The 26,025-nt window shown below is 36.3% G+C and overlaps 4 protein-coding genes across 11 annotated transcripts; 1 reads left to right on the top strand and 3 right to left on the bottom strand.

Annotated features, from left to right (window-relative positions):
- Positions 1–458: 458 nt before the first annotated feature.
- LOC113340522 lies at positions 459–3,133 on the bottom strand. The gene is made up of 7 exons (XM_026585657.1): positions 2,954–3,133; positions 2,718–2,804; positions 1,881–2,072; positions 1,607–1,786; positions 1,447–1,503; positions 1,096–1,242; positions 459–963 (listed from the first exon to the last, which is right to left on the bottom strand). Exons 1-7 carry the CDS (start codon positions 3,128–3,130, stop codon positions 571–573), a joined length of 1,233 nt encoding a protein of 410 aa, XP_026441442.1. The 5' UTR covers positions 3,131–3,133; the 3' UTR covers positions 459–570.
- A 12,188-nt stretch (positions 3,134–15,321) lies between these two features.
- On the bottom strand, positions 15,322–16,452 carry LOC113340547. The gene is made up of 2 exons (XM_026585678.1): positions 15,513–16,452; positions 15,322–15,356 (listed from the first exon to the last, which is right to left on the bottom strand). The coding sequence occupies exons 1-2, from the start codon at positions 16,450–16,452 to the stop codon at positions 15,322–15,324; spliced, it is 975 nt and encodes a 324-aa protein (XP_026441463.1).
- A 2,322-nt stretch (positions 16,453–18,774) lies between these two features.
- On the bottom strand, positions 18,775–21,217 carry LOC113340548. Its single transcript, XM_026585679.1, has 7 exons — positions 21,041–21,217; positions 20,806–20,892; positions 20,055–20,246; positions 19,795–19,974; positions 19,648–19,704; positions 19,312–19,449; positions 18,775–19,170 (listed from the first exon to the last, which is right to left on the bottom strand). Exons 1-7 carry the CDS (start codon positions 21,215–21,217, stop codon positions 18,775–18,777), a joined length of 1,227 nt encoding a protein of 408 aa, XP_026441464.1.
- On the top strand, positions 21,081–25,553 carry LOC113340482 (diacylglycerol O-acyltransferase 1-2-like). 8 transcript variants are annotated; one of them, XM_026585624.1, is made up of 9 exons: positions 21,081–21,221; positions 21,326–21,624; positions 21,723–21,756; positions 21,897–21,963; positions 22,574–22,654; positions 22,841–23,053; positions 23,676–23,799; positions 24,247–24,476; positions 25,152–25,553. In XM_026585624.1, exons 2-7 carry the CDS (start codon positions 21,585–21,587, stop codon positions 23,679–23,681), a joined length of 441 nt encoding a protein of 146 aa, XP_026441409.1. In that variant the 5' UTR covers positions 21,081–21,221; positions 21,326–21,584; the 3' UTR covers positions 23,682–23,799; positions 24,247–24,476; positions 25,152–25,553. The 8 variants fall into 8 exon arrangements, with proteins under 8 accessions (XP_026441409.1, XP_026441410.1, XP_026441407.1 ...); XM_026585625.1 differs by having other exon boundaries at positions 22,841–22,879; XM_026585622.1 differs by having other exon boundaries at positions 21,326–21,491; positions 21,565–21,624; positions 22,841–23,799.
- Positions 25,554–26,025: the final 472 nt, after the last annotated feature.

A 26,025-nucleotide genomic window follows, 5' to 3' on the forward strand; every position in this document is an offset into this window, starting at 1 on the left:
GCATCAAATTTTTTACCGATCAAAAAAAAAGAAAAGAATGAGCACCTATTCTCATGGTTTATGGCATGACTTGGAAAGAGTTGCCACTTCGGATTTCATGAATCATGTCAAAGCTGATTTACCGTGTTACTGGATTTTAAGGATAACTTTGAATGAGCATGTCAAGTACTTGGTGCTGCTGGGTGAACCACCATTGGGGTGATGTGCATTCAATGTAGAAAGTTATTACTGACCGTCAATTGAAAGTAATCGAGTTGTAAAAATCAATCTTTCGCCAAAAATATGGTTTTCTAAGAAGTCGCTTAACCTGCTGGATTGGAGGCTCATAGTATGTGTGCTTCTTAAGTGATATGTGTCATGGATACTTCGATATTTCAGTTAAACCGTTCCACTTCATCAGTTGGATATCTTGAATAAAATAAAATGACTTTCTAGAATTGACATTTCAGAATTTGGGCAAAGCAATAAAATGATTTTTGTTTCCATTTTCAAGACAACAAAATCATGACTATCTCAAATTCAACATTATTATTCCCGTCGTCTCCAATCTCCATCGACATTCTCATTCTACTAGTTACAGAAACCACCAGGTCCACCATATGCGATAGTATTTTCCCACTCCTCACCTATTCGACCAGCAAACATAATGTTGTAGCATTGCGGTACTGTTCCATATATGGTTTGCACTGAATATGGGTCTAGGTCAACATCGTCTCCTGCCTCGTTGACATACTTCATTAGTCTCATGTAAGCTGTCGTATCAAAGTCTTGAAGTTGAGGCAAAAATCCATTTCCCATCGGTGGAGTTGATGCTTGAGACATTGAACCTACATATCCTCCATATCGTACAGCTGACGCAGTGTTTCTTAAAACCGTAAAGATTTCATTCGGCCAGTATCCTACATCTTCACTTATTTCAGCAGCCGCTCCCATTCTTAACCACCAGTGACCAGTACCTGGGGCCTGTAATTGTATAAAAACATTTTCAGTGAACCTCCTGTGTTTTGATTTTGAAGAATTTAATTCTCTTGACTTTTACAATAATAAAAATTTCACGTCAAGCCTAAGTTGATATTTACTTAACCGCAAACTTACCCGATATACTCTAATATGGATATCATATGATATTTGACCATATACTGACGAGCGTACAAATGGTTGATCGATAAATATACGAGGGTTGGTCTGGATGAATCCTTGGCACGCCATATTATAGCAACCACCGACCTCGTGTCCATTAGCCTACAAATTTAGTAATTTGAAAATTTTTATGTTAAAAGTTTGGAATTAATATTCTGATGAGTCTAGGATTCGGATTATAATTAAAGGCCGAAACTTAATTAGCTTTGAAATATATATACAATGAATAAGGGTTGTACATATTTCCACAAGATGTATACCATTTTGAATAAACATTTAGATAGAGAACAACCACATAAAACTTACAACGATCCAAAAACCAAATAGTCGAGGGAGGTTACCACCAACTATACTTGGATTTTTCTGAAAAATTTATGATATAACCCAATTAAGTGAGACTTTTTTGATAAGAAATGTGATCAAATTTTACATGGTAAAAAAGGAATAAGAGAAAACAAAAACTTACCATTATTCCGGCTTGGATGCCGTTTATTTCTGGCGAAGTAACATTCACAATCCAAATTTGTGAAGTACTAAATTGGTCAGGATCTACTGTAAGGTTATGTATAGACATAGAAGCTGAGCCTCCGTAATATTTTCTCCGATGAATGAATTTCCCACGAATGATTTCTTCTGCATAGACCGACTGGAAAACACAAATAAAGTATATAAATTAATAAATTTATACAATCAAATGAAATAAGCTCATCAGAATGTATCACATAAAGTATATAAATTACATGGTAAAGAATGTTAGGGAAACCGTTTGCATGAATTGGTTCGACTTTCTTTGCGAAAACCAAGTCTTCTCTAGTTAATCTTCGAATAGGGACGGTTCCTAAAGGACATCGTTCCTTTTGAAGCCCATGAAAAATATAGGATGTTGAAACATTATTACTTCTTTTCTGTCCTGGAGTTGATCTTGGACTTATCTGTGTATATGTAAATGTCGAATTCCATAAATAACATCGAAAGTCGGTTAGTATCAATATCAATATCACACTGTATAATGAAACATTATGGATTTTTGGAAATATATATATATATAATGTGAAATAATTTTTTTAATAAAGGAAGTTAATGTTGAAACCTGTGAGTTACATTGGCTTATGATCACAAATGCATGCGAATTTAACGAAAAAGAACTAAACGTTTTCTCCATTAGGGACGGAGTCAGAAATATTTTTTAAGGGAGGCTAATTAGGCAAAACACAAATTCAAGGGGAGCTAACTAACAATTTTTTCTTCTAAATAACAAAAATTCCCAAGGGTTTATAATGAATTAACGAGAAACAGGGGAGGAGGGGGCCACCCATGAACTACACTAAGCTCCGTCCCTGTTCTCCATAATCTTATCTTGGTCTTCCCCAACATGTGAAATGAGCTTGCACTTTTATTATATGGGTAGAACCAGTGCATGGATTATCCCGGCTCTAAACCACCCTAATGTCTATTAATAAATTATAGACTTTAAGCCATCCTAAAAAAAAGTATAGGCTTCGAAGCCTATCCTACACAAATTTTAGCTATGCCATTGCTTTTATAAATGATTTGTACAAAAGATAATTGTATCTTACCTGGATTTTATGATCCTTGAGCAGTGGGTTATCAAATGCCGGTTGCTTATAAATGTCTATGCAGTCTATTATGTCACCCACCTCGGTCTGAAAGTAAGGAAAAAATATTAGAAAAGAAACAACTGACATGAATAACGAATTCAAGAACTCATACTCGAAGTCATCTTTATCGCGATATACCAGTCTAGAAATACAAGTTAAACACTTGAACATGAACAAGGGCATATTTTACTTACTATAATGGTTTTAACCGGCTTCTTGTTTAAAGCTCTTAGTTGTCTCTCAATTTCTCTATCATCTACTTCCTCATTTGATAAGTTTCTTTTTCCATCTATGATGTGTGTTGTTGATATAAGACTAGGAAAAAATAGGACAAAGAACACGAAAAGGGAGCTTTTCCTTAAATACTCCATTGGAGTTAGTAATGTTCTTTATGAGTTAAATATTTAACTATGTCCTTAATTTGTTTAATTTATATAGTTCATTAATATGGGTTTTGTTAACTTGTATACCCTTATACATGTTAAGGTTTAATAAATAATTTTTTAATGGTATTGAAAATTGTGTGTTTTTTTTTATTATACTAGAAAATTGTTAATTCTTGCACTAAAAACAACAAATCATGTTCCAATGCAAAGAATTGTTGTTTTCATTGCAATAAAACAAACAAATCTTGTTTCGAATGCAAAAAAATATTAATTTAATGCACCTTACGGGTATACAAGTTAAGAGGACCCCATTAATAATGTGCATTAAATGAGAATCTATGCAGATTATCATTTATTGCTATAAAGTAACGACATAAATGAATATCCGCATCCAAATCTAAAATTAAGGCCTAACGTAAAGAAAATCTTGAATAGATTTTTCAGTGTTGTATATATCAATCTGCATTAAATGTTGAGGATAATAGTCCAACATTAACCAAATGAGTCCTGCTGTCACGCGTGTGTGACAGTTGACGTGAAGTCGCATATAACAATAGTTGGATCTCTGTACAATAGTTACTGATCCGGAGATCAACGAGAATTTATTATTCTCCATATATTTTATTTTATAGCAACCATAAACTTTATATGTCCTCCGCAAAGCGAACTGTGATTTTTTTCTTCTCTTTTAAGTTTAAACATCATGTACAAGTGAAGAACTTTCATGGAGAATATATATTACCCACCATCACACAAATTATTAGGGTTTCTGATCAAATCCCTAGTTGGTTTCTAAATCTTGTATTCATGTCCAGAAACCCCAACTAAATTAATCCTTTCATCCTCTATTCGAGATAAAGAAATCACAATTACAGCCACAATTAAAATCAACGAAATCTTGATGAGATCACTGGAAAAAAAAATCCATAATTATGATCGCAACTCTGTACATGCTTTACAATACTTTAGATGGGTTGAGAAGACTGGGCATAAAATTGATTGGGTTGAGAAGATTGGGTATCGAATAGATCAACTGAGTTAAAGATTATTGAAATATTAGGTCGTGATTTCGAAAAGAAAAAAAAAATCATGCCTGTTGTGTAAATGATCAGAACATCTCAAATTCTCAATCCTACTAAATACTAATCACATGAAAATCAAAGCATATCACACGTACACACTTATTATGAATAAAAATATTTAATTCAACTACTGATTTGTGATTTTAAGAATGCAAAATTTGTATAAATCATTTTGAACTTCGTGATGGGAAATGGAGATGTCGGCATCTCTTTGGGGAACTGGTAGCAGGATTGAACATTAATTAATGTTATTGTTTGATTTCAAGGGCTGGATATAAAATAAGCAAGAAAATTGTGGGTGCTTAAACAATTAAATATATAGCGTTTCACTAATTCAAGGATCGACATCTGTGATACACATCTAACGGCTCGCAAATGCGAGTTCATTTTAGCTATCACGTGAACGCGCGCGTGATAGCATGACTCTTAACCAAATCCTTAGCTATACCACTTATTTCCGATTGGTTTCAAGTAAGCACATCAGCTATCTATACTTTGTCCATGATGTAGAAACCCCAAATTCGTACCCACCATGGAGGGAGATACCCATAAAAGATATAGGGTTCGCCCTAACATGATGGGACGTGCCCGTATAAAGGTCCCACATTATATAGACTCCAAATTCGTTACCTCTCAATGCAGCTCGTCTTCATTAAGCTATCTCAATTATGCCTGCAAATTATATTATATTGAATGTGTGGAAAACAAATTACAAAGAAAACCAATAAAGAAAAATATATGCTAGTTAATGAAAATAAAATAAAACACCTCAATATAAAACACATTCTCTACATTTTACTTCATAACAGTGAGGGTTTATTGAATTAGGTTCGTCTTAAGGGATTTCTCAGTAAACATATATAACCAAGTATATAACATATCTGCTTACGATACCGGTTGGAGATTGTTGTTCCATAACATGTCCATGGCGTGCAATATCATCCCTTTCCAGTAGTATGTAAAGATTGCAGTAGCTTCCTTGATTCCTTCTATATCTTCCTTAATATATGATATGCTTCTGAATTATGCAAGTCCACGAATTTCTTGAAATCCACTCTCTCCACACAGTTTGGTATTTTATTCGTTCTCTTAGCAACGGTAGCAAATTTATCACACCATTTTCTTAGAGTAGTCTTTTTGTTCTTCCATGATTTATTTTCCATTCTTGGAGACTTTTACTTGATAATTCAGGTACCCTATACTCATTCTTGATGAAAAGTCTCGTGCCATCCGTCTCCTTCATAATGATTCACATTACCATGGCTTGGAGAATGATCACCATTTGATGAAGAACATAAATCGTAAATCTTGCATTAATAGCCATATTAAGAAAAGTAGACGAGTCAAGAGTCTCGAATTATAACAAACAATTCTTAATGGAAAATTACAAAAATAGATTTATAAGTAAAACATTTAAAGAATAAAATTATTAATAATCTTTGGTGCGAGGAATGTTTATAAATAATGGTATAATGAAACTACGTAATCTACTTGCTAAGAGGCAGGCTTTTCGATGCAGGTGAGCAATAGGCGTATGTGGAGATGTGTTTGTTGAGATCAGGTATCTATAATAGCTATCGCGCTTATGAATATGGTGTATGTGAACGTGTACCAGATACGGGGTTATCAATCTAAATTATTTAAGGATTTCTTGGAAAGTATATCTAAGACAATGGGTTGTGCAAGATTCATAAAAGGAAAGGCTACGAAGCTTAATGCCTGGAAGATTTGGTTGAACGAAAATTAATAGTAAAGTTTTTTAAAATAATTTAAGATATTTATTATTTAAATTTTAAGTGTGAACGAGTACAAGTTCAAAGCAGAGTCCAGCAAATAACTAAAAGAGTGTTACTACTAAAGTCTAGTTTTTGTGCATCATTTGGCTTGTTTTTTCGCTGCAACATATTACTTTAGAAATTTCCTACTGAGATTATGTGCTTATCCTTTTTGGTCTCTCTTCCTACAGAGTATGCAAAGACACTGGTCGAAGAAAATAAATTATACTGTAATTTTTAAAAAGGATTTTTGCATCAGTATTTCAATATTGTTGAGTTGTTATTTATGAATAGTTTGGTTAATTTGGAAATGGATTGTATCCATTAATTTATTTATTTTTTTTATAAATTATTTACTCATTTAACAATATTTGTTGGATTTTCTTTCGCAGTATTAATTTATTCTTACTTTAACAGAGACTTTATTGTTATCGCCTGACTAGGGTTCTGAAACCTGTTTTCACACAAATACATTATGCTAGCAGCTGGATCAAATTGAATGCTAATTGAGTTTGGTTTTTGATTCCAAACAAATTTAGCATATCTGCTGTAGAAAAGCAGATGTTCGGTCGTTTCTAATGTTTCTCCGCACATTGGGAGAGCTTTCCATGACCATCATGGCATAGGTCAAAGGAAAGGAGGAGGAAAGCCTTCCCATCTTCGGTACATCTTGATCATCGTCATAGGGATCTAGCAGGTGTTCAATTTCGATACATTTCCAGAAAAAAGAAATTATTCTCTAGGAGGTGTTCAATTTCGATAGAGCTTTTCAAAAGGTTTTAGGCAAAGGTAAACTTACAGCTTCTGCGGCTATTTTATTAAACTTTCCATAGATAGACTGTATAGTGTAATCTTCTGATGTTTTTAGGGTCCATCCAAGCCTATTTTTTGAACGCTTAATTTATCTAGAAACAAGTATGAGGAAGGATCTTTTCACACTCCTATTATCATACTATCTCATATTTTGGACGTCCATTTTGTTAATAAAAACAAACAATAATGTATTTGAATCAAATATTTTAGGGATATATTCGTTTTATAAAGATCTAAATACGCACTAAAAATGAGAACATTGCGAAAAATATAACTCCATCATCTATTATTTCGAAAATCTCAGCCGTCGAAAATCAACAAATTTTCAACTGTCTAAATTAAGGTTGGTAGATGATGAGGTTTGGCATTTCAGAATGTGCTAATTTTTAGTGGATATGTAACCTTTGTAAGACGAATATATCCCCAAAATATCAACTACAAATACGTTATCGTTTAGTTTTTATTCACAAAAAATACGTCCAAAATGTGAGATAATGCAAAAATAAGAGTGTGAGCATGTGACGGAATCCTCCCTCAACAACTATATTCTACATATTTGTGAATCCATGTCTGGTAAGCTATGTTCGAGAGAAATTAATCATTGGTGAGAGAAAAGTCCCATTTTTTAGTTTAAATCCTTACTCTCCTTCTAAACTTGCTTGGCGGATAACACAGATTGACACATGAGGGAAATAAATGGGCCGAACACTATATTCTACAAACAAGCCCATCAAGACGTGATAATACACTGTCTGTTTACAAGTTCGGACGTTTTAAGCAGAAGAAATGGACTAAACTCCTTTGTGAGGGATCAAGCCCAGATGTACTCAAACATGTCAGTCCTTCGTGACTGACAGCTTAACCCTAATCAAGATATTTTCAATCTTCTAGATATTCGGGCTATTAAACTAGGTAAACTAGTGAACCCTAGTCTGAGTGTGAAGTGAGTAGAAAGAAAAGGAAGAAGAACGAACTAGAAATGTGGTTTTCAAGAGATTTGAAATGAATGATGAATTAGGTTTTTATTGTATTTATACATTAAATGCTTATATACAGACCGGCATTTTAAGGGATATTCAAATTTTGGGTCCCAATTTTGTGACCAGCTTTGAGTTTAGGTCTTGAGAAAACATTAACTAGAGTTTGGATCCTGAATCGTAGATCGTCTTGACCGTAAACAAAATAATTTTAATAAAAATAAAAATAATCTCTTCATCTTGTTCTTCATTTATTGTTCACAGATTCTTATTTTCATTATTACACGCTCGTCTTTATACATGAACTTTGTATTTGCTGGAAGCAAACACTTTGAACCTTTCTACTGATCATCCTACAACACATCACCAACATCAATTAGCAATACCATCATCACCATTCAATTAGACCCATCAATTACTGTTGATGTAGAAGAGATTTCTTTCCGGACTTTCTTCGTACATTTGTTGGGCGCACACTGGTGTTGGGAGAGATGAGCTTGCTCTAATCTTCTGACCTTTGTTATATCTCATTTCTTACAGAGAAATCAAAATTCGACAACCACCCAAAGGTAATAATCAATCACCATCACCAATCAATTATATTGCCAAATTAAAGCCAAGCTAGGGAAATGGAAGTATTTTAAGATTCCTTGGATTTAAGCTAGTGACAGAACATTACCTTGCATAATCTGCTTACAAGAAATCACCAGGCATTTTCATTACAGTATATATATGTTAATTTCAAAACTAATGAGTTAGTAGTGGTGTCGTGGTAAGTTGAAAATGAGTTAGTAGTGGTGTGGTGGTAAGTTGAAGAAGATGGAAAAAATAGGGGTAATGGTGGTTCCGGCGTTGATAGAAGATGAAGAGGAAGAAAATGGCGAAGTTGGTAAATAAATTAAAATCTGAACTTCAAATTGTCTTTTCGATACTGAACCAACTTATTTTAATTGTCAAGACGATCAACTATGGTCAAGGACCCAAACTCTAATTAAAATTTTCTCAAGACCCAAACTCAAAGTTGGTCACAAAGCTGAGACCCAAAATCTAAATATCCCTCATTTTAAACAAGGGGACAACCACCCCTTCACAAATATTATGGACCCCACCACCCCAAAATCAAACATGAGGTCTCATTGATATATATACGTGGGTGAGAGGTTTTGGTAATCCCTCTATAAAAATTAATAAATTACTAAAAAATAGAAAGATTTAAGGACAGCATAACCACTAATTATCACCAAAAAAAAGTTAAGAGGAATGTTTATAGAACTAGAAAAATTGTATGCAACAAAAAAAGCTATTGTGAAACAACAATCAAGAGACAATTTCATAGAACTAGGAGAAATAAATACTAAATACTTTGATACAATAACTTTGAGAATGCATAAATGGAACAATATTGAGTGTCTAACAAATAATCAAAACTTAGTCATACGAAACAGAGTCGAAATAGGTGATCTTTTAACTGACTATTTCCAAAACTTGTTTGCTCAACCTGCATCGACCTTGAATTCTAAAAATGATATCTTTGTAAACATTTCACCAGACATCTCAGACATAGATAATAACAACATTATGAAAACTACATCTCTTGAGGAGATCTGTTTAGTGCTTAAAAATATGAAACCAAACAAATCTTCGGGACCAGGTGGTTTCCTACTAGTTTTTTTAAGAATAATTGGGAAACAAAAGGAATTCAAGTAATAGTTGCGGTGCAAGATTTCTTTCAAACTAAACTCATGAATCCCGAACTGAATAAAAAACATCTTTTCTTAATTCCTAAGTTAAAGCAACCAAAAAACCCTAGTCAGTTTCGTCCAGTAGGCCTTTGCAACATTATCTATAGATTGATATAAAAAATCCTAGACAATAGCATTAAGCCTATGTTAAATAAAATAATCTCTCCTTTCCAATATGCCTTACTCTCATCTATGCAAATTTTTGATAATAACGTAGTAGCCCATGAAATAATCCATTCTTTTAAAAAGAAAAAAACAAAAAGGGGGGGTTTAGGCATTAAGATTGATATGTCTAAAGCCTTCGACAGAGTTGATTGAGACTTTATTTTAAAACCTATTTCTTTGCTAGGTTTTAATAAAGAAGTATGTAATATTCTTGAACAGTGCTTTTCTACAACTTCGATTGCGGTTCTTCTAAAGCCATGGGGATCCTCTTTCTCCTTACTTACTTATTCATTATTTGTATGGAGATCTTCTCACGACATCTTTATTTATTAGAACAAAATAAAACTCTTCACGGTGTTAAAATAACATCTAAAAGGGAACCGATTTCTCACCTCTTCTTTGTAGACGAATTTCTTTTTTTTTCAAAGCTGATCTAGTTTAATGCAAAAACATTTTAGAAACCATCGATAAGTTCAGTCAACCCTTATGACAACTTATCAATTTTGAGAAATCTGGGGTATGTTTTAGCAAAAAAGTTGAACCAAAACACCAGAGGATGATAACGTAACTCTTAAAAATTAAACACACTAACTTCAAGGACCCTTATTTAGGTGCACCTCTGTTTATTTAAGTCGAAAATTAAAACCTTCGCCTTCATTATAGAAAGAATGGAATCTAAGTTAAAAGGCTGGAAAGGAAAAATCCTTCCTCAATCTAGTAGAACGGCATTGATCAAAGCTGTGTTAGAAAGTGTCTCTATGTTCCAAATGGGGTGTTTCATAACTCCTAAGACAATAACTAAAAAAATAGATGCAATTCAGAGGGACTTATGGTGTGGAAAGGATACTAACTCTGGAGGGTTTTATCCAAAACCTGTCCAAGTCTATGCAAACCTATTCATAAAGGAGGTTTAGGATTTGTAGATGCTCACAAGTTTAACCTCGCAATGGTAGCCAAATTGGCATGGAATAATCTAAATAAAGCTCTAAGATATTGGAGTAAGCTGAAGAAAACAGGAAAATGAAATCGTGTTTGGAGAAACGGAGCACACGTCCCACCTATTTGGTGACATGTAATAGCATAATCTAATAAGATCAAAAATCATTACCTTCTTGGTCTCTATTATGTCTTGTTATCACCTAAAGCAGGTTGGATGCTGCCGCACAATAGTCTTATTCTTTCTAGGGTCCTCCTTACTATGAAATCGATTTTGAGTCTGTTTGTATGCATGAAATGGGTCATATTCTTGGAATATACTATACTGATGAGCCAAGATCTCTGATGAATTCTTGCTTGTACAATCCAAGAAACTAAGATGGTAAATTTCCCTATTTTCTTTCTAAGACAATTATGGTTTGAATTAGAGTTTGGGTGGGAGTTTCTTCCATCTCGGACAAGTGATGGAAATAGTGTAGGGCTATTAACTATATGGGATGATTCTGTTTTGGAGATTTTAGATTAAAGATTGGGCTTTAATTCTATTTCTCGTCTTTTTCGGTGTAGAGGAAATGGTTTCAAGTTCATCCTTACAAATGCTTATTGTTAGGTACCATCTGCATTAAACTTGTGACGAAATAACCACATGGAACGAATAACATGAGATCCAATAGGTCGTGGTACTAGGTCCCAAGTGTTAGTTTTTAACATAGCAATAAACTCATCTAGCATGGCCTTGGTCCAGTTGGGATCTGATGAGTGCCAAATATTGTATATATTTATCCCTTTTTGTTGGCATTTTAACTCATCTTTTGTGCATTAATTCTACATGTTATCCCATATTCTGTATTTTCATTGTTTTCAAGAATAAATATTTTTATTAATTAATTTTGCATTTTTAGGTAATAAATAAAGTTCGGATGAGTCGCGGAGCGAAAAGAGCAGAAAAGTAGTGAAAAGCCGGGAGAAATTACGCAAGGAAGCCGCGAAGAATGGTGCGCACAACCTCATTTTCTACACACAAAAGCGCCTCCGTTCTCAGCCGTCAGATCAGTTCTCAGAAGCATCCGATGGTCGCTCCTTCATAGAGCATCAAAATCTGAAGTCTCTGCCAAGCACCACAGCGCTGAAATTCCAAGCCTTCAGATTAGATGGTTGTTGAATCCAACGGTCGCTCCCTTGCTGTTCATCAACGTTTGATATCTCCGCCTTACACTACAACACCTAACCCCATCTAGAGCCGTTAACTTCGTTGTATCAAAAAAATCTGACGGTCTCTACAAGCTTCACTTCACATCACCGTCCGATCTACCTACCAGCTTCGCATCCAATGACTCAGCGTCACAGAACATCAAGATTGGATGAAGCCGCCTCACACTTTAGCGACCGAACCCATCCACCTAACCAAACACCCTTCTCTCCCAACCAGTCGAGCCACTTTCTTCTCCACCTTACCCCTCTGCAGAACCATCTCCCTGCAGCCATCACCACCACCTGCTCCGCCACCAACTCCTTCTCAATCACCACAACCACCACCATCTCTTCTCAAATCATCATACACACTCGACCCATCACCTATATCACGTTCTAATCTCTATCAAACAACTAATTTCGCCTATTCTCTCACCACTGAACCCTAAGAGTGAGTTGGTGAAATTAGTTGATGATATAGATCAATTGGAGGTATGGGAAGCAAGAGAAGATGACAAGGAAGATTGGGTCGAAGCTATTGAGTGCTATCAGTGATTAGGTAAAACCTAATTTCAATTTTCACCAAACCCTAATTTCACTGTTTTGGGGTTTTTGATTGTTTGTATAAATAGATGATATGGGTATATGTTAGAACTCATGTTTGGACTAGCCTACATCCAGGACTCTCATGTCCTGTTAATTTTCAGTTTACAACTCAATTTCAATTTCATGTTCAGTTCAATTTCCATGTTCTGTTAATGTTGATTTTTTTAGTTCAATTTGCTGCTTAGTTCATGTTCATGTTAGATTTTTCATATCCTGATTGTTTCCTGATTAATGTTAATGTGTGATGTTCCTGTTGTTAGTTAGACTCATTGTTTTGTCACTGTGAATGCCATGTTTAGTGTAGTGTTAAGTTTGTGATACATGTTAAGTCATGGAGTGTTAGAGTAAACTTTGCTGCATAGTGTTAATTGAGTAGTGGGGAGAAACTAGTGCTCACTAGTGACAATGAGCAAGCTAGCTCTCTTCCCACTCTAATAGAGTGCCTTAGTTTAGCTCCATGTTAGCTTAACCATCTTCTCCTGCCTTAGGCTAACTGCCTTTGTGTCATTTTCACTTTGCTCCTTTGTGTTTTGTTCACTGTTTAGTTTTCATTTGCTTTGTTCCATTGTTTTTGCCCTGTATTGCTTTTGTTTGCTGTTTTCCTGCCATTCCTTGTGCATTCTGTCACTGCTGTTGTGCACTTGCTTTCTTGCATTGCACTGCTGCATTACTATTTGCTCCTCTGCTGCTACATTGCCTTCTGTCACTGTTGCTGTTGCTGCTGCTACTACCTGCTGTGCACTGCTTGTGCAGCTGCTGCTGCTGCTTTTCTGCAGTTCCTGCTGCCACTCCATTCTTCTGCTGCAGCTGCTTTTGCTGTTTACCACTCCCTGTTGCAGCTGCCCTGCCAAGATGCTGCCACTTCTTCTCCTGCTGCAGCTCCACTCTGCTGCCACTTCTTCTGCTGTGCAGTCTTGCCACTGCTGCTTCCTCCCCAAAGGCCTAGCTAAAGACCCAATCCAACTGAGCCCAATTCACTTCAGTGAAGCCTAAGGCCCAGTCCTCAGTAACCAAGCCCAGATTTGAACCAAAAGTTGAGGCCCAAGTTTATTAAAAGCCCAATCCAAGTAACTGTGGGCTTAATCAAAAGCCTAAGTTTAAGGCCAAAGCCCATTTACACTTCAAAGAATAACTGAGCCCAAGGCTCAGTTCAATTCAAAGGCCCAAGACCTAAAGTATTTCATTGTTAAAAACAAACCCATTAAGCCCAATAGTTCCAAAGAGGTATTCAAAGCCCAATAGCAAACTAGGAACCCAATTAGCTAAAACACTTCCGAAACACACCCGATCTCTGTGGATCGACCCGTACTTGCACGAGCTACAACCGACGACCGTGCACTTGCGGTATTACTGTAGGCCCGCGTTTTCATCGCATCATTTCTATACACTTTCAAGGCCTGCCAGGATCCTTAAGAGCATAAAGGTGAGATTTTGGCAGATTGGAGATATGCTGTTGTGTCTGAACATTGAGATTCAATCGGTGAATGGGACGGAAGATTCCACGAGAGGCACGAGTAACAGAGCGAGAGGAGTTGGCTGAAGTGCCAGGATGAGCGGAAGATGGAGGCGTGACCGCCTGGATAGTGCAGTCAGGCGCTGTTGCAGTGACAGTACGCACTGAAGTGTTGCTGTCAGGAGCTGTGGGAGCTGACTGCTACTGTGGGGGAATATGGAGGTGAGGTTCTGTAGTAGAACGACGATGAGGAGGTGTGTAGGGCTGTACTGCAAGAGAAGGTGTATGTGCAGTGGCGGAAGATGGTGGAGCAACGTCTGGGCGCTGCTGCGTAGCGGAAGAAGAAACTGACGTAGTGGCGGAAGGTGGCTGGACAGGAGGATGAGGAGATGTTGGGTAACGGAAGCGAATGGGAAAAAGAATGGAAGATGGTGTGGAGGGAGAGTCTTGACAGTTTGATGGAATAGAAACATTGTCCTTGAATGGAAACCCGTTTTCATCAAACATCACATGACGAGACAAGATGATTTTGTTAGTGGCTAAGTCGAGACATCGATAGCCACGGTGATGAGTTGGAAAACCAAGAAAAAAACACTTAGTGGAACGAGGAGAAAACTTATGAGTAGTGGTAGAGGAAAGATTGGGATATCAAAGGCAACCAAAAGTACGAATATGAGAGTACGTTGGTTGACGTTGATAGAGATGGACACCGGAGAAGAGAAATTTAGGATTTTGGAAGGAAGAATGTTGTGGAGGTAGACGGCCATATGTAGGGAGTCGGCCCAATATTTGGGAGGGACAGATGCATGGGACACAAGCGTGCGAGTGATGTCATTGACACGACGAATCATTCACTCAGCTTTGTCGTTTTAAGATGAGGTATGAGGGCATTAGAAACGGAAAACTAACCCATTTTTGTGAGCAAAATCATGAAACAATGAGTTGTCGAATTCACGACCCATGTCACACTGAAAAGATTTGATTTCTCGTTCAAACTGAGTTTTAACGAAAGAACGAAATTCCAAGAACTTGGTATAAACTTGGGATTTTAATTTGAGAGGATAGATCCATAAATAATTTGTGAAGTCGTCTAAAAATATAAGATAGTAATTAAAACCAGTCTGAACATGTAATGGTGAGGTCCATAAGTCGCTATGAATGATATCAAAAGGAGCAAAAGTAACAGAATTTGATTCAAAAAATGGCAGACGAACATGTTTACTAACTTGACAGGAATGAGAAAGTTTGGTAGACTGATTTTTATTACATTGAATTGAAGAGTTTGCACGTAAATTATTTAAGATAGCTTTCCCTGGGTGGCCAAGGCGGCTGTGCCAAATGTCATGAGAGCACAGGCAAGGGATATAGGACGAGACAGAGACGAAGTTGAAGGTGATACGGCAGAAGCAGTAATAGGGTAAAGCTCCCCGGAACTGTTACATCGAAGGAGAATCTTCCTCGAATTCAAATCCTTCACAGAAAAACCAAACGGATCAAATTCAACAGACACATGATTATCAGTGGTGAATTTACGAACAGAAACCAAGTTTTTGATTATGTCGGGAGCAACAAGAGTATCTTTGAGCTAGATTTAGGGTGCGGGATGGAATATCTATGAACTTGGTACCAGAGGCAGTGACTGGAATACTGTGACCATTTCCAACTAAGATGGAATGAATATTACTAGTATTAAAAACAGTATTCAAAGTACCTGAATCCGCAGTGAGATGCGATGTTGCACCGGTATCCATATAGAAACCGTCGTCAGGTGAGTATAAACTCATGGAGATGTACGCTTCGGCAATGTCACTGGGTTGAAGATATTTCGTGGATGGAGTTAGATATTCCTGTGCACGTCCGACGCCAGAGGTTTGACCGCGTGACTGACCAGTACGGCCACGGCCTTGGAAGGAACCGCGGCTGGAAGGTGGCTGCCAAGGTGTTGCCAGAGGTGCTGTAGGGTATGGACAAGGTGGCACTGCCCATTGTGGTGGACAGTGGATGTTGTACGTTGGATGGGGTGCACCGTAGAGCTGGTAGGGATGCGGAGGTGTTGGCAGCAGGGGCGGTTCGGTGGCTGGAGCAGAGGAGCGATGGCCACCGCGTCTGGCATGACCACCACGCTGTGAGCGCTGGTTGCTGCGGTCTGTGGGTGGAGCTGCAGCGGCAAGAGCAGTAGGTGCAGAAGTCGGCATTGATTGTTGTTGGGAGCGGCGAATCTCTTCGGTACGCAGCTGGGATCGAGCGACATCAAACGCCGGCATTGATTGTTGGATAAAAGAGGCTACCGTGTTGTATTCCTCCGGAAGGCCGTTGACAAGTTGAATCACAAGTCGTTTATCATCCATGGGAAAGTCAAGATCAAGTAATCGATCGGACAGGGATTTAAGCTTATCGCAGTAATGATCAATACTAGTGCAATCAATAAACTTAAGATTGACAAACTTACGTTCAAGAGTCGCAGCGGGGTTACCTTTGTTGTCTTTAAAGAGTTTCTTGAGATGATTCCAAATCTCTTTAGCAGTTTTGCCAGATTTTAGGACGGTGAGCATTAAATCCTTGTCCATGGTGGAGAACATCCATTGACAACAGAGAGCGTCGAGTTGGAGCACGGTGTCGGCGTCAACATCTGGGGGGGGGGGGGGGGGGGGTTGTCTCCATTGATGAGAAAAAGAAGGCGATGATCCTGAATATGGAGTTCAAACAGAAAAACCCAAGATGAGTATTCATCCTGTTTGATGTCTAGGATAATAGGGATTAGGGTTTTGATGTTGTTGATAGCAAACGCCGGATGGACTGTCTTTTTATCTCCTGCCATTGTTGGTTTTGGTGAAGAAGATGAAGAAGAAGAAGAGGATTGGCTATTAGGTCGATACCATGTTAGAGTTTTTGTTATAACACCTTACCCTCTTTCGAGAGATAATGGCCATATATATTATTATGATTTTGGTCAATTAAGGAGAATATCATGTGACCGTAAATAAGGCAGAGTATCTTCTATTACTTATTCTCCTTATGACTATAACTTGAGAGAGGATTTTTGATGTGATATTGATGACATTAGGAGCTGGTGTTCGGAAGCACGGTATTTTGTTTCGAACTGGAAATTGCGCAGGTGTGGACGTCTTTAATCAAGATGTGATAAAAATGGAGTTACAACAGTATTATTCTTCTTTGTTGACAGCCTCTTCTTCAGTTTCTCCTTCATTTGAGAACATAAATTTCAAGAGAGTTGATAATACTCAGAAAAGTTGGTTGGAAAGAGCATTTGAAGAGGAGGAGATGGTTGCTTCAATTAAGAGTCGTGGAGGAGACAGCAAAGCTCTTGGTCCAAATGGTTACAATATTGAATTATACAAGGCATGCTGGAGTTTTTTAAAAGTGGATGTTAGGGATGCGGTTAATGAATTTCACAGCAATGGTAAACTGGATTGGAGACTAAATATGTCTTTCATCAAGTCAATTCCAAACAAGGAGGATTCATCTACTGTCAAGGACTTCAGGCCATTAAGCCTTATTAGCAGCTTTTATAAAATTATATCAAAACTTCTAGCAGAAAGGTTGAAGATAGTAATTCCTAGCCTAACATCTAGTGTTCAGGGTGATTTTCTTAAGAATAAGAAAATTATGGATGGCATTTTAATTGCAAATGAATACATCAGTAGTAGGTTAAGGAAGGAGAAGCCTGGAATTTTATGCAAAATAAACTTTACTAGTCTCTTTGTATCTGATCTTCGGAGTTTTAGACAAAGTCGTTATCCTCTTGGTAGTCAGCCCTATTGATGTTTCTCAATTGGGTATAAGCGACTCGAGAAATAATACTATGATTGTAACTATGATCATTACTAAATTTCCCCTTAATCAAGAATTTCAGTATAGAATGTGTTATTCTTCTTCATAATGCATGTGAACATCTTTCGCAATAAGCATTTTGCAAGCTCCTTTGTTTATGGTACTTTATGCACTTTGTTTCCCTAATACTTGGCAGGGTTGTTTAGTTATTGTTGTTTCGTGTGGTTATAATGAGGACTGTTGGTTGGTGCTACATGGATTGTCTGGGTCGAGAAAAACGGTACCTTTACCACTGATAACACTAAAAACTGCATGGGATAAGCATCCTTCATTTTGGGTGAAGACATGGATGAATGGGCACATATTCACATGGTTTATGGCATGGCTTGGAAAGAGTTGCCACTTGGGATTTCTAGAATCATGTCAAAACTGATTTACCCTGTTACAGGATTTTAAGGATAACTTTGAATGAGCAAGTCAAGTACTTGGTGCTACTGGGTAAACCACCATCGGGGTGATGTGCATTCATTGTAGAAAGTTATTACTGACCGTCAATTGAAAGTAATTTTGAGATGTAAAAATCAATCTTTCGCCAAAAATATGGTTTTCTTAGAAGTCGCTTAACCTTCTGGATCGAAGGCTCATAGTATGTCTGCTTCTGAAGTGATCTATGTCCTGGATACTTTGATATTTCATTTCATGTTTTAGATTTTTTTTTTGGGTACCATAGCATTTAATGTTGGTCAGCTTGTTCCAATCCAAAGAACTTAATCTAGTATTTAATTGGTGTATCTCCAGTTAGACTAGGAGCTGCTGCAACGGCTTTTGTTCGTAAACTACAGAAAGGTCACTCCAGTCATATCTCTCAAGGGGCAAGAAAAGAAGACTTGAATTGGCACATACTCTTGGAAGGGCAGTTGCCACTTGGGAAGGTTGGTAAAATAAACAGACATTACTTCTCCTCATCGTCTTTGCATAAAGAATTCGAATACAAAACTTGGGCAAAGCAATAGAATGATTTTTATTGCCATTTTCAAGACAACAAAATCAACATTATTATTCCGGTCGATCGTCTCCATCAACATATCATTACATTCTCATTGACAAAAACCACCAGGTCCACCATACGCGATAGTATTTTTCCATGCCCCACCTATGTTACCAGCAAACATAATGTTGTAACATTGTGATACTGTTCCTTTATTGATTCGCACTAAACGTGGGTCTAGGTCAACATCGTCTCCTGCCTCGTTCACATACTTCATTAGTCTCATGTAAGCTGTCGTATCATAGTCATGAAGTTGAGGTAAAAATCCGTTTCCCATCGGTGGAGTTGATGCTTGAGCCATTGAACCTACATATCCTCCATACCGTACATCTGATGCACTGTTTCTTAAAAGCGTAAAGATTTCATTCGGCCAGTATCCTACATCTTCACTTGTTTCAGCAGTCGCTCCCATTCTTAACCACCAGTCACCATTATCACCTGGGGCCTATCATTGTATAAAAACGTTTTCAGTGAACCTCGTGTGTTTTCATTATGAAGAATTTCATTCCCTTAACTTTTCTAATAACAAAGATTTCATGCCAAGCCTAAGTTGATATTCACTTAAATGCAAACTTACCCGGTATACCTTAACATGCACATCGTTTGACATTTGGCCATATAATGACGGGTGCACAAACGGTTGATCGATAAATACAGTAGGGTGGGTCTGGATGAAGCCCTGGCACGCCATATTATAGCAACCAGCAACCTGGTGTCCATTAGCCTGCAAAATTAAGAATTCGAAATTTTTTAAAAGTTTATAATTTAGATTTAAATGAGTTTAGGATTCAGATTATAATTAAACGCCGGAACTTAATTAGCTTTGAATATATATACAATGAATAAGAAATATTCATATTTCCACAGGATGTGTAGCATTTTGAATAAACATTTAGATAGGGGACAACTAAATAAAACTTACAGCAATCCAAAAACCAAATAGGCGAGGGAGATTACCACCAACTAAGCTTGGATTTTTCTGAAAAATTTATGAGTGAGATTTTTTTAGTAAGAAAAGATAATCAAATTTGATATAGTAAAAAGGGAATTGGAGAAAACAAAAAATTACCATTATTCCGACTCGGATGCCGTTTATTTCTGGCGAAGAAGCATTCGCAATCCAAATTTGTGAAGTACTAAATTGATCATGATCTACTGTAAGGTTATGTATAGACATTGAAGCTGAGCCTCCGTAATATTTTTTCTGACGAATAAATTTCCCACTAATGATTTCTTCTGCATAGACCGACTACAAAATACAAGTAATAAATTTATACAATCAAATGAAATAAGCTTATCAGAATGCATCAAATAAAGTATATAACTTGCATGGTAACGAATGTTAGGAAAACCGTTTGCATGAATTTGTTTGACTTTCTTCGCGAAAACCAAGTGTTCTCTGGTTATTCTTCGAATAGGGATCGTTCCTAAAGGACATCGTTCCCTTTGAAGCCCATGAAAAATAGAGGATGTTGAAACCTTCTCACTTCTTGTCTCTCCTGGAATTGATCTTGTACGCATCTGTGTATATGTAAATTTCAAATTCCACAAATAACATCGAAAGTCGGTTAGTATCAATATCAATATCACATTGTATGAAACATTATGGAGTATGTATATACATTACAGAGTTTTGGAAAATATATATATAATTGAAATATTTTTTTTATAAAGGAAGTTATTGTTGAAACCTGTGAGTTATGATCACAAATGTAGGCGAATTCTACGAAAAAAAACTAAATGTTTCCCCCGTAAGTCTGTCCCTACATGTGAAATGGGATTGCACTTCTATTATATCGGCAGAACCAGAGCATGGCTTATCTCGGCTCTAGCCCACCCTAATTCTCAATCTATATTCTTTTTAACACCTATTTTAAATATAAATAAAATAACATATATAAATTATAGACGTCAATCCAAAAAAAAAAATTAGGTTTTTTTTTTTTGTAAGTTACAAAAAAAAAAAAAAACATTTGTACACATATTTTAGGTTGCCAAGCCTAAAATATGATCCTTGCTTAAATTTTAGTTATGCCATTGCTTTTATAAATGATTTGTACACAAAATTATTGTATCTTACCTGGATTTTATGATCCTTGAGCAGTGGGTTATCAAATGCCGGTTGCTTATAAATGTCTATGCAGTCTATTACGTCACCTACCTCGGTCTGAAAGTAAGGAAGAATATTAGAAAGAAACAACTGACATGAATAATGAATTCAAGAACTCATCCTCGAAATCATCTCTATCACGATCTACCAGTCTAGAAAAAACAAGTTAAACACTTGAACATGAACGAGGGCATAATTTACTTACTATAATGGTTTTTACTGGCTTCTTGTTTAAAGCTATCAGTTGTCTCTCAATTTCCATATTATCTACTCCTTCCTTTGATAAGTTTGTTTTTCCACCTACATAGTGTGACGTTGATGCAGGACGTGAAAAAGTTAGTACAAAAAACATAATAAGGAAGCTCATTTTCAAATACACCATTGCAGTGAGTAATCTTGTTTAATTATGAGTTAAATATTTAATTGTGTCATTAATTTGTTTGATTTATATAGTTCATTAATATTGTACATTTAATGAGAATCTATGCAGATGATCCTTTGTCCCATAAAGTAACGGCATAAACGAATTAGAAAATCTTGAGTAGATTTTTCAGTGTGGTATATATCAATCTGCATTAAATATGAAATAAAAGGTATGAACCTAATTTTTTATCATCACAATCAGAAAACCCTAACTCTCTATCGAAGATCAAAAGGTATGAACCTAATTTTTCCAGTTTCATACTTGTCAAGACTATTATTCCTTAGTAACAGAAATCATTTGTGAAGAGTAATAGAAATCAGTGGAGATGTTTCGGTTGGATGCTGTTCTTCAATTAGGAATTGTTGGTAATTCTTCGTATCATTTCTTCTTAAATCTTTTGTGAATTTTTTAACCCAGACTTCATTTAAACATCACGAATAATTGGGGGTTTTGTTGTTTACAGATTTGGGTTTGATGTTGAAGTTGTTTCTTACAAGGTGAACGCCCTTTTCATTTAAATCTAGGGTTTTATTGATTTTACGATAAGAGAATCATAAAGATTGAAACTTATTGGTTTGTATTAATTGTTGTTGTTAGTTGATTAGATTGTGTTTAATTTGGTTGTCTGTATGTACAGGGCATCAGCTCCGGCTCATAGAAGAGTTAAGGAAAGTCATCTTAGTTCTGATGCCATCTTCAGACAGGTGATTTTCATTCATTCTGATTTCTTCTACTCAAATTATGAATTTTGTAATTAGTTAGCTAAAAATTTGTGATTTATCTGAAATGAAAGTGGAAAGTTCTGCAAAATTAATGTTTTCTTGCAAAATTAAGATGCCCATGTTGTGTTTGTTCGTAAGTACTGTCAAATTTGATCAGGTTGAGACTAGTATTCATGGATTGATACATCAATTTTAGGAGATAACACTATATTGAACTTCTCTTTAGGATTATTGGGGTACTTTTAGTGGGAGTACCTTTGAAAATTCTTGTTAGTACTTTGCTAATTTCTCTTATTGCAAAGGATTGTTACAAGCAAATCTAAAACTTGGTAGTTATGTTTGAAACAGTAAGCTTAATTAAGGTGATGTTTCGTAGGAAGTTATTATAAAGAATTGCTAAGATGAAATGTTGGAAATGTTGAATGAGTTACAATGGCTAGTAATCAATCTCAAAATCTTGCTTTAGCTAGGAAATGTTGTTCTGATAATTGTCTGAAGATATGGATGTGGAAAAGTGTGGTAACTTATTATGAACCAGTAATGAAGTCTGGTTATTTGATTTTGTTAGTTGAACTTCTTATTTTGATTGCAGAGTCATGCTGGTTTGTTCAATCTCTGTATTGGTGTACTGGTCGCAGTCAAAATAAGACTTATTACTGAAAATTTAATGAAGGTTTGTATATATTTCCTTAGTATGCTACGCAGTTGAATTGGAGCTCGCTATTACAGAAGGCTTACTAATATATTCCTCAGTTTTAAATCCAATCCTCTTGTGGCATACGACTGTTTAGTTGTTTGAGTTTTTGTTATGCTTATTATTGCAATATGGCTTACTAATTGGATCTGGATTTTGGTTCAGCTTTACATCACTAAGAGACTGGCCACTTTTCATGTGTTGGTATGCATCTACTCTCTATCCCATGCTTACTTTGAAGTAACTACATCTTTGGAACTTCCTGACATGAATATTATTGAACCGTGTTTATCTGAATTCAATCTCAGCCTACCTTTGTTTGTGGTTGCTTCTTATATGGTTGAAAAGATAGCTCAAAATAAGCTCGTTTCGGAACCAGTAAGTAATAACAAGGTTATTTCATTTTGCATTTTATGCCCTTTAGCCATCAGCATAGTTATCCATGACTATATACATTCACAAGATGTGCTTTTAAGCTCCCTTGGGAAGTTTTAGTTCTTGTACTGGACTTGCCAGTTTGACATGTAGGTGAGTAGAATACCCTTCCGTTTTTTCAGCATACGTGACTTCGATTTTTGGTCTTTACTTTAGTTGCTAATGCCCACACCATATGTCACAGGGACCCATTTTTGAATGAGATCGAAAAATTGGGTAACTATTCGGAATCTTAGGATCTCTCCTGAACTAATTACTTAATATAATGCAAATATTAGCTTTCAAGATTCGAACAAAGGAAAAAAAAAGAAGGAATGAATGGTTATTGCTAATTTAGAAGCTTGCTCAGTTACTCTCATATCCTGCAGTTTGTAATTTCTCTTCACGTAGTTATTACCATAGATTCAATTATGTACCCAGTTTGTATGATTCTCAATTGAGTGAACTTAATGCATTTCGACTTAATCCTTACATTCTCCGGATACATTTTTTTTGTTATATTAATGTGATGGTTTTACTGTTGTATGTTAGAGACCCCGGTTTGAGTTATTCAGCTTTTGTGCAGGATTGATTCAATTGATGTATCCGGTGTAACACTAATGCTTTTTGCTAGTGTTGTGTGGTTTAAGTTGGTGTCATATGCACATACAAATTACGATATGAGGGCGCTTTCCAAGTCCAGCGACTAGGTAATCTCAACACTCCTATCACATAAGTACTTGCAGAAAAAAAAACTAGTGGTGTAATGTTCTAGAGATTTCAATTTATTGAATAGGTGGATATATAGGTAACGTGAAGTAACATACTTGGCCATATGAGGACTTAGATCATATTAAGCAACTGTAACACCAAAAGCAACATGAGCTTCTGTTTGTTATATAGTAATCCAATCCACCAAGGAACAATCACTATTTTATTAGATTGTTATTTGGTGTTCATGTACCATTATACCTAAAGGGAATAACATTCCAATGGGTACTTCTGAGAGCACAAGTGTGATATCCCAAGTTGGCCGAACTTGAATAACTTGTTCTAAACCTTCTTATGATTCCATATTCTCTTTTTAGTATACAGAAATGTTGCTGATGAACATTATGGATCCATTTTCATCCTACTCATTCTAGAAAATGATACAGAAAATTTATTGATCTTTCCTGCACAAGTGGCCCCTTACAGTATTTTCTATTCGCTGATGGAAGAGCACCTGAGCCAAGTTGGTGTCGATACAACTAACAACAAATGGAACAAAACGCTTGTTTTGGGTGTGGTGGATCCAAAGGATTCATTATCTCATCCGGCAGGGGTCTTTGATGTTCAAGTTAATTCTGCTACGTGCTTAGATTCTGATCATTTTGCCAACTTCTTGGTACGTTTCCATCTCATTTTCGTCTTAATGGTGTGAAAGAGAGGATTCAATTATGTTTCAAGCTCTGTAGTATAATTTGCTTGTGTGGTATTCCTTGTGTGGTAGTTTGCTTTATCAAATTACAAGTGTTTGTAGCTGAACCTCCTATGTTCTAAGAAATTACAAGTTATAAAGTCTAGTTCCAATATTTGAACGGTTTGTGTCTGTTCATTTTGCATGTTCTGCAACTGCTGGGAGAAAATAAATAATTTGTTCTAAGGTTGGGTAAGATTAGTTAATAGATGGGTTGACATGCTTGTCACTAGAGAAATACTCACTTGCCACTGTAGTGTATCATTTGCTGATCCAGTTGACGTGAGGCATGCTCTAGGAACGATTTCTGAGTTGGCCTCTAAAGATCTTTATTCTAGAGCTCATGCATTAGATGTTCTACTTTGATTGTAAGTGGTGATATAAGTATTCTTGCATAATCAAATGTTACAGCTCAGGATGGTGATACTAAAATGAAGCTCGCATGCAGTTTTATGTCTGCTGTTTTCTCACAGAATTCTTTGTATGTTGATATTTGTTTTCATAAGCATGGTCTTTGGATTTTTCCTTGTTAAATAATTTATATTTCCTGTTTTGCCATGCCGGTTTTAATAGGCTGGAATATGTTTCATTTTCTCGTTACAGGTGAAAACATAGGCAAAGCTTCTGAATGCCTTTTGTACTGAAAGATGGAACTCGAATTAGTCTACAAAGTCTAATCCAATGTTATGAGGACACCTAGCTGATGAAGTTATTCCCTGAAATTGTTCGAAACATCTGTGACCAAGACGTGCTTGCAGAAGATAAGATTCTTCAATGACTCCGCTGAGGATTAAACCTCAAGGGAAGTTGAGCAGTTGGGATATCACTTGCTAGAAAACTCATAAGCTTTGATTTTACTGTTTGTATCTGGCTAATGGCTATGCATGTAAATGATGATTGACGATTTTGGTTTTTGTACTTCAAGGCTTATGGTTTATAATGATGATTGCCATAATTTTTCTTCTGGCATATGACCATGAATGGCAAACCCCTTCCTTTCGCTTATTAGAAAGCTAACCCCCTCCTGAAGAAGTTGGTTTAATATCCAATATAGTGAGAGAGATACAAGCTTCAAACAGGTTACATACAGAATGTAGATAGTCTTTGCTGTAGTAAAATTTTTGGATTCAAACAGATTCGAATGACCTTCATATTATATTGTTTCAGCGTTGCAGAGGGAAAAGACCTTGTGTTGTCGGTTACATCTGTCATGGGAAAGGAGCAGATCTGTACTGTTAAGGACATTTCTATCCAAATAGAAAATGACCTTTAGACTTTATTACTACAGTATCTGTTTGTTACTTCATATGGGAGAAGAAGTGAGCTTAAGTTAATGAGTGGCCACTTTTACTCCTATCTTTCTGTTTTAGGCAGACAAGAGCATATCATTATTAGTTTTTCATGGGATGTTTACTTTTATTTTATTTTAATTTTAATTTTGGTGGATTTGGTTTGCTTGAGACACACAACTGGTACT

This window comes from Papaver somniferum, unplaced genomic scaffold (genome assembly GCF_003573695.1).
Source record: "Papaver somniferum cultivar HN1 unplaced genomic scaffold, ASM357369v1 unplaced-scaffold_22, whole genome shotgun sequence".
NCBI lineage: Eukaryota > Viridiplantae > Streptophyta > Magnoliopsida > Ranunculales > Papaveraceae > Papaver > Papaver somniferum.

Excerpts from the sequence above, each read along its gene's own strand:
- LOC113340522 (XM_026585657.1), bottom strand. The coding sequence starts at position 3,130 with ATGGAGTATTTAAGGAAAAGCTCCCTTTTCGTGTTCTTTGTCCTATTT. Across the intron at positions 2,805-2,953 it reads AGCCGGTTAAAACCATTATA|ACCGAGGTGGGTGACATAAT; the intron begins GTAAGTAAAATA and ends CCTTACTTTCAG. Across the intron at positions 2,073-2,717 it reads TCAAGGATCATAAAATCCAG|ATAAGTCCAAGATCAACTCC; the intron begins GTAAGATACAAT and ends ACATATACACAG.
- LOC113340482 (XM_026585618.1), top strand. The coding sequence starts at position 21,585 with ATGTTTCGGTTGGATGCTGTTCTTCAATTAGGAATTGTTG. Across the intron at positions 21,757-21,896 it reads TTGAAGTTGTTTCTTACAAG|GGCATCAGCTCCGGCTCATA; the intron begins GTGAACGCCCTT and ends CTGTATGTACAG. Across the intron at positions 21,964-22,573 it reads CTGATGCCATCTTCAGACAG|AGTCATGCTGGTTTGTTCAA; the intron begins GTGATTTTCATT and ends TTTTGATTGCAG.
- LOC113340547 (XM_026585678.1), bottom strand. The coding sequence starts at position 16,452 with ATGGACAAGGATTTAATGCTCACCGTCCTAAAATCTGGCAAAACTGCT. Across the intron at positions 15,357-15,512 it reads TATTCCAGTCACTGCCTCTG|GATTTGAATTCGAGGAAGAT; the intron begins GTACCAAGTTCA and ends TTTTCTGTGAAG.
- LOC113340548 (XM_026585679.1), bottom strand. The coding sequence starts at position 21,217 with ATGGTGTATTTGAAAATGAGCTTCCTTATTATGTTTTTTGTACTAACT. Across the intron at positions 19,975-20,054 it reads TTCCTAACATTCGTTACCAT|TCGGTCTATGCAGAAGAAAT; the intron begins GCAAGTTATATA and ends TGTATTTTGTAG. Across the intron at positions 19,705-19,794 it reads GCATCCGAGTCGGAATAATG|AAAAATCCAAGCTTAGTTGG; the intron begins GTAATTTTTTGT and ends TAAATTTTTCAG.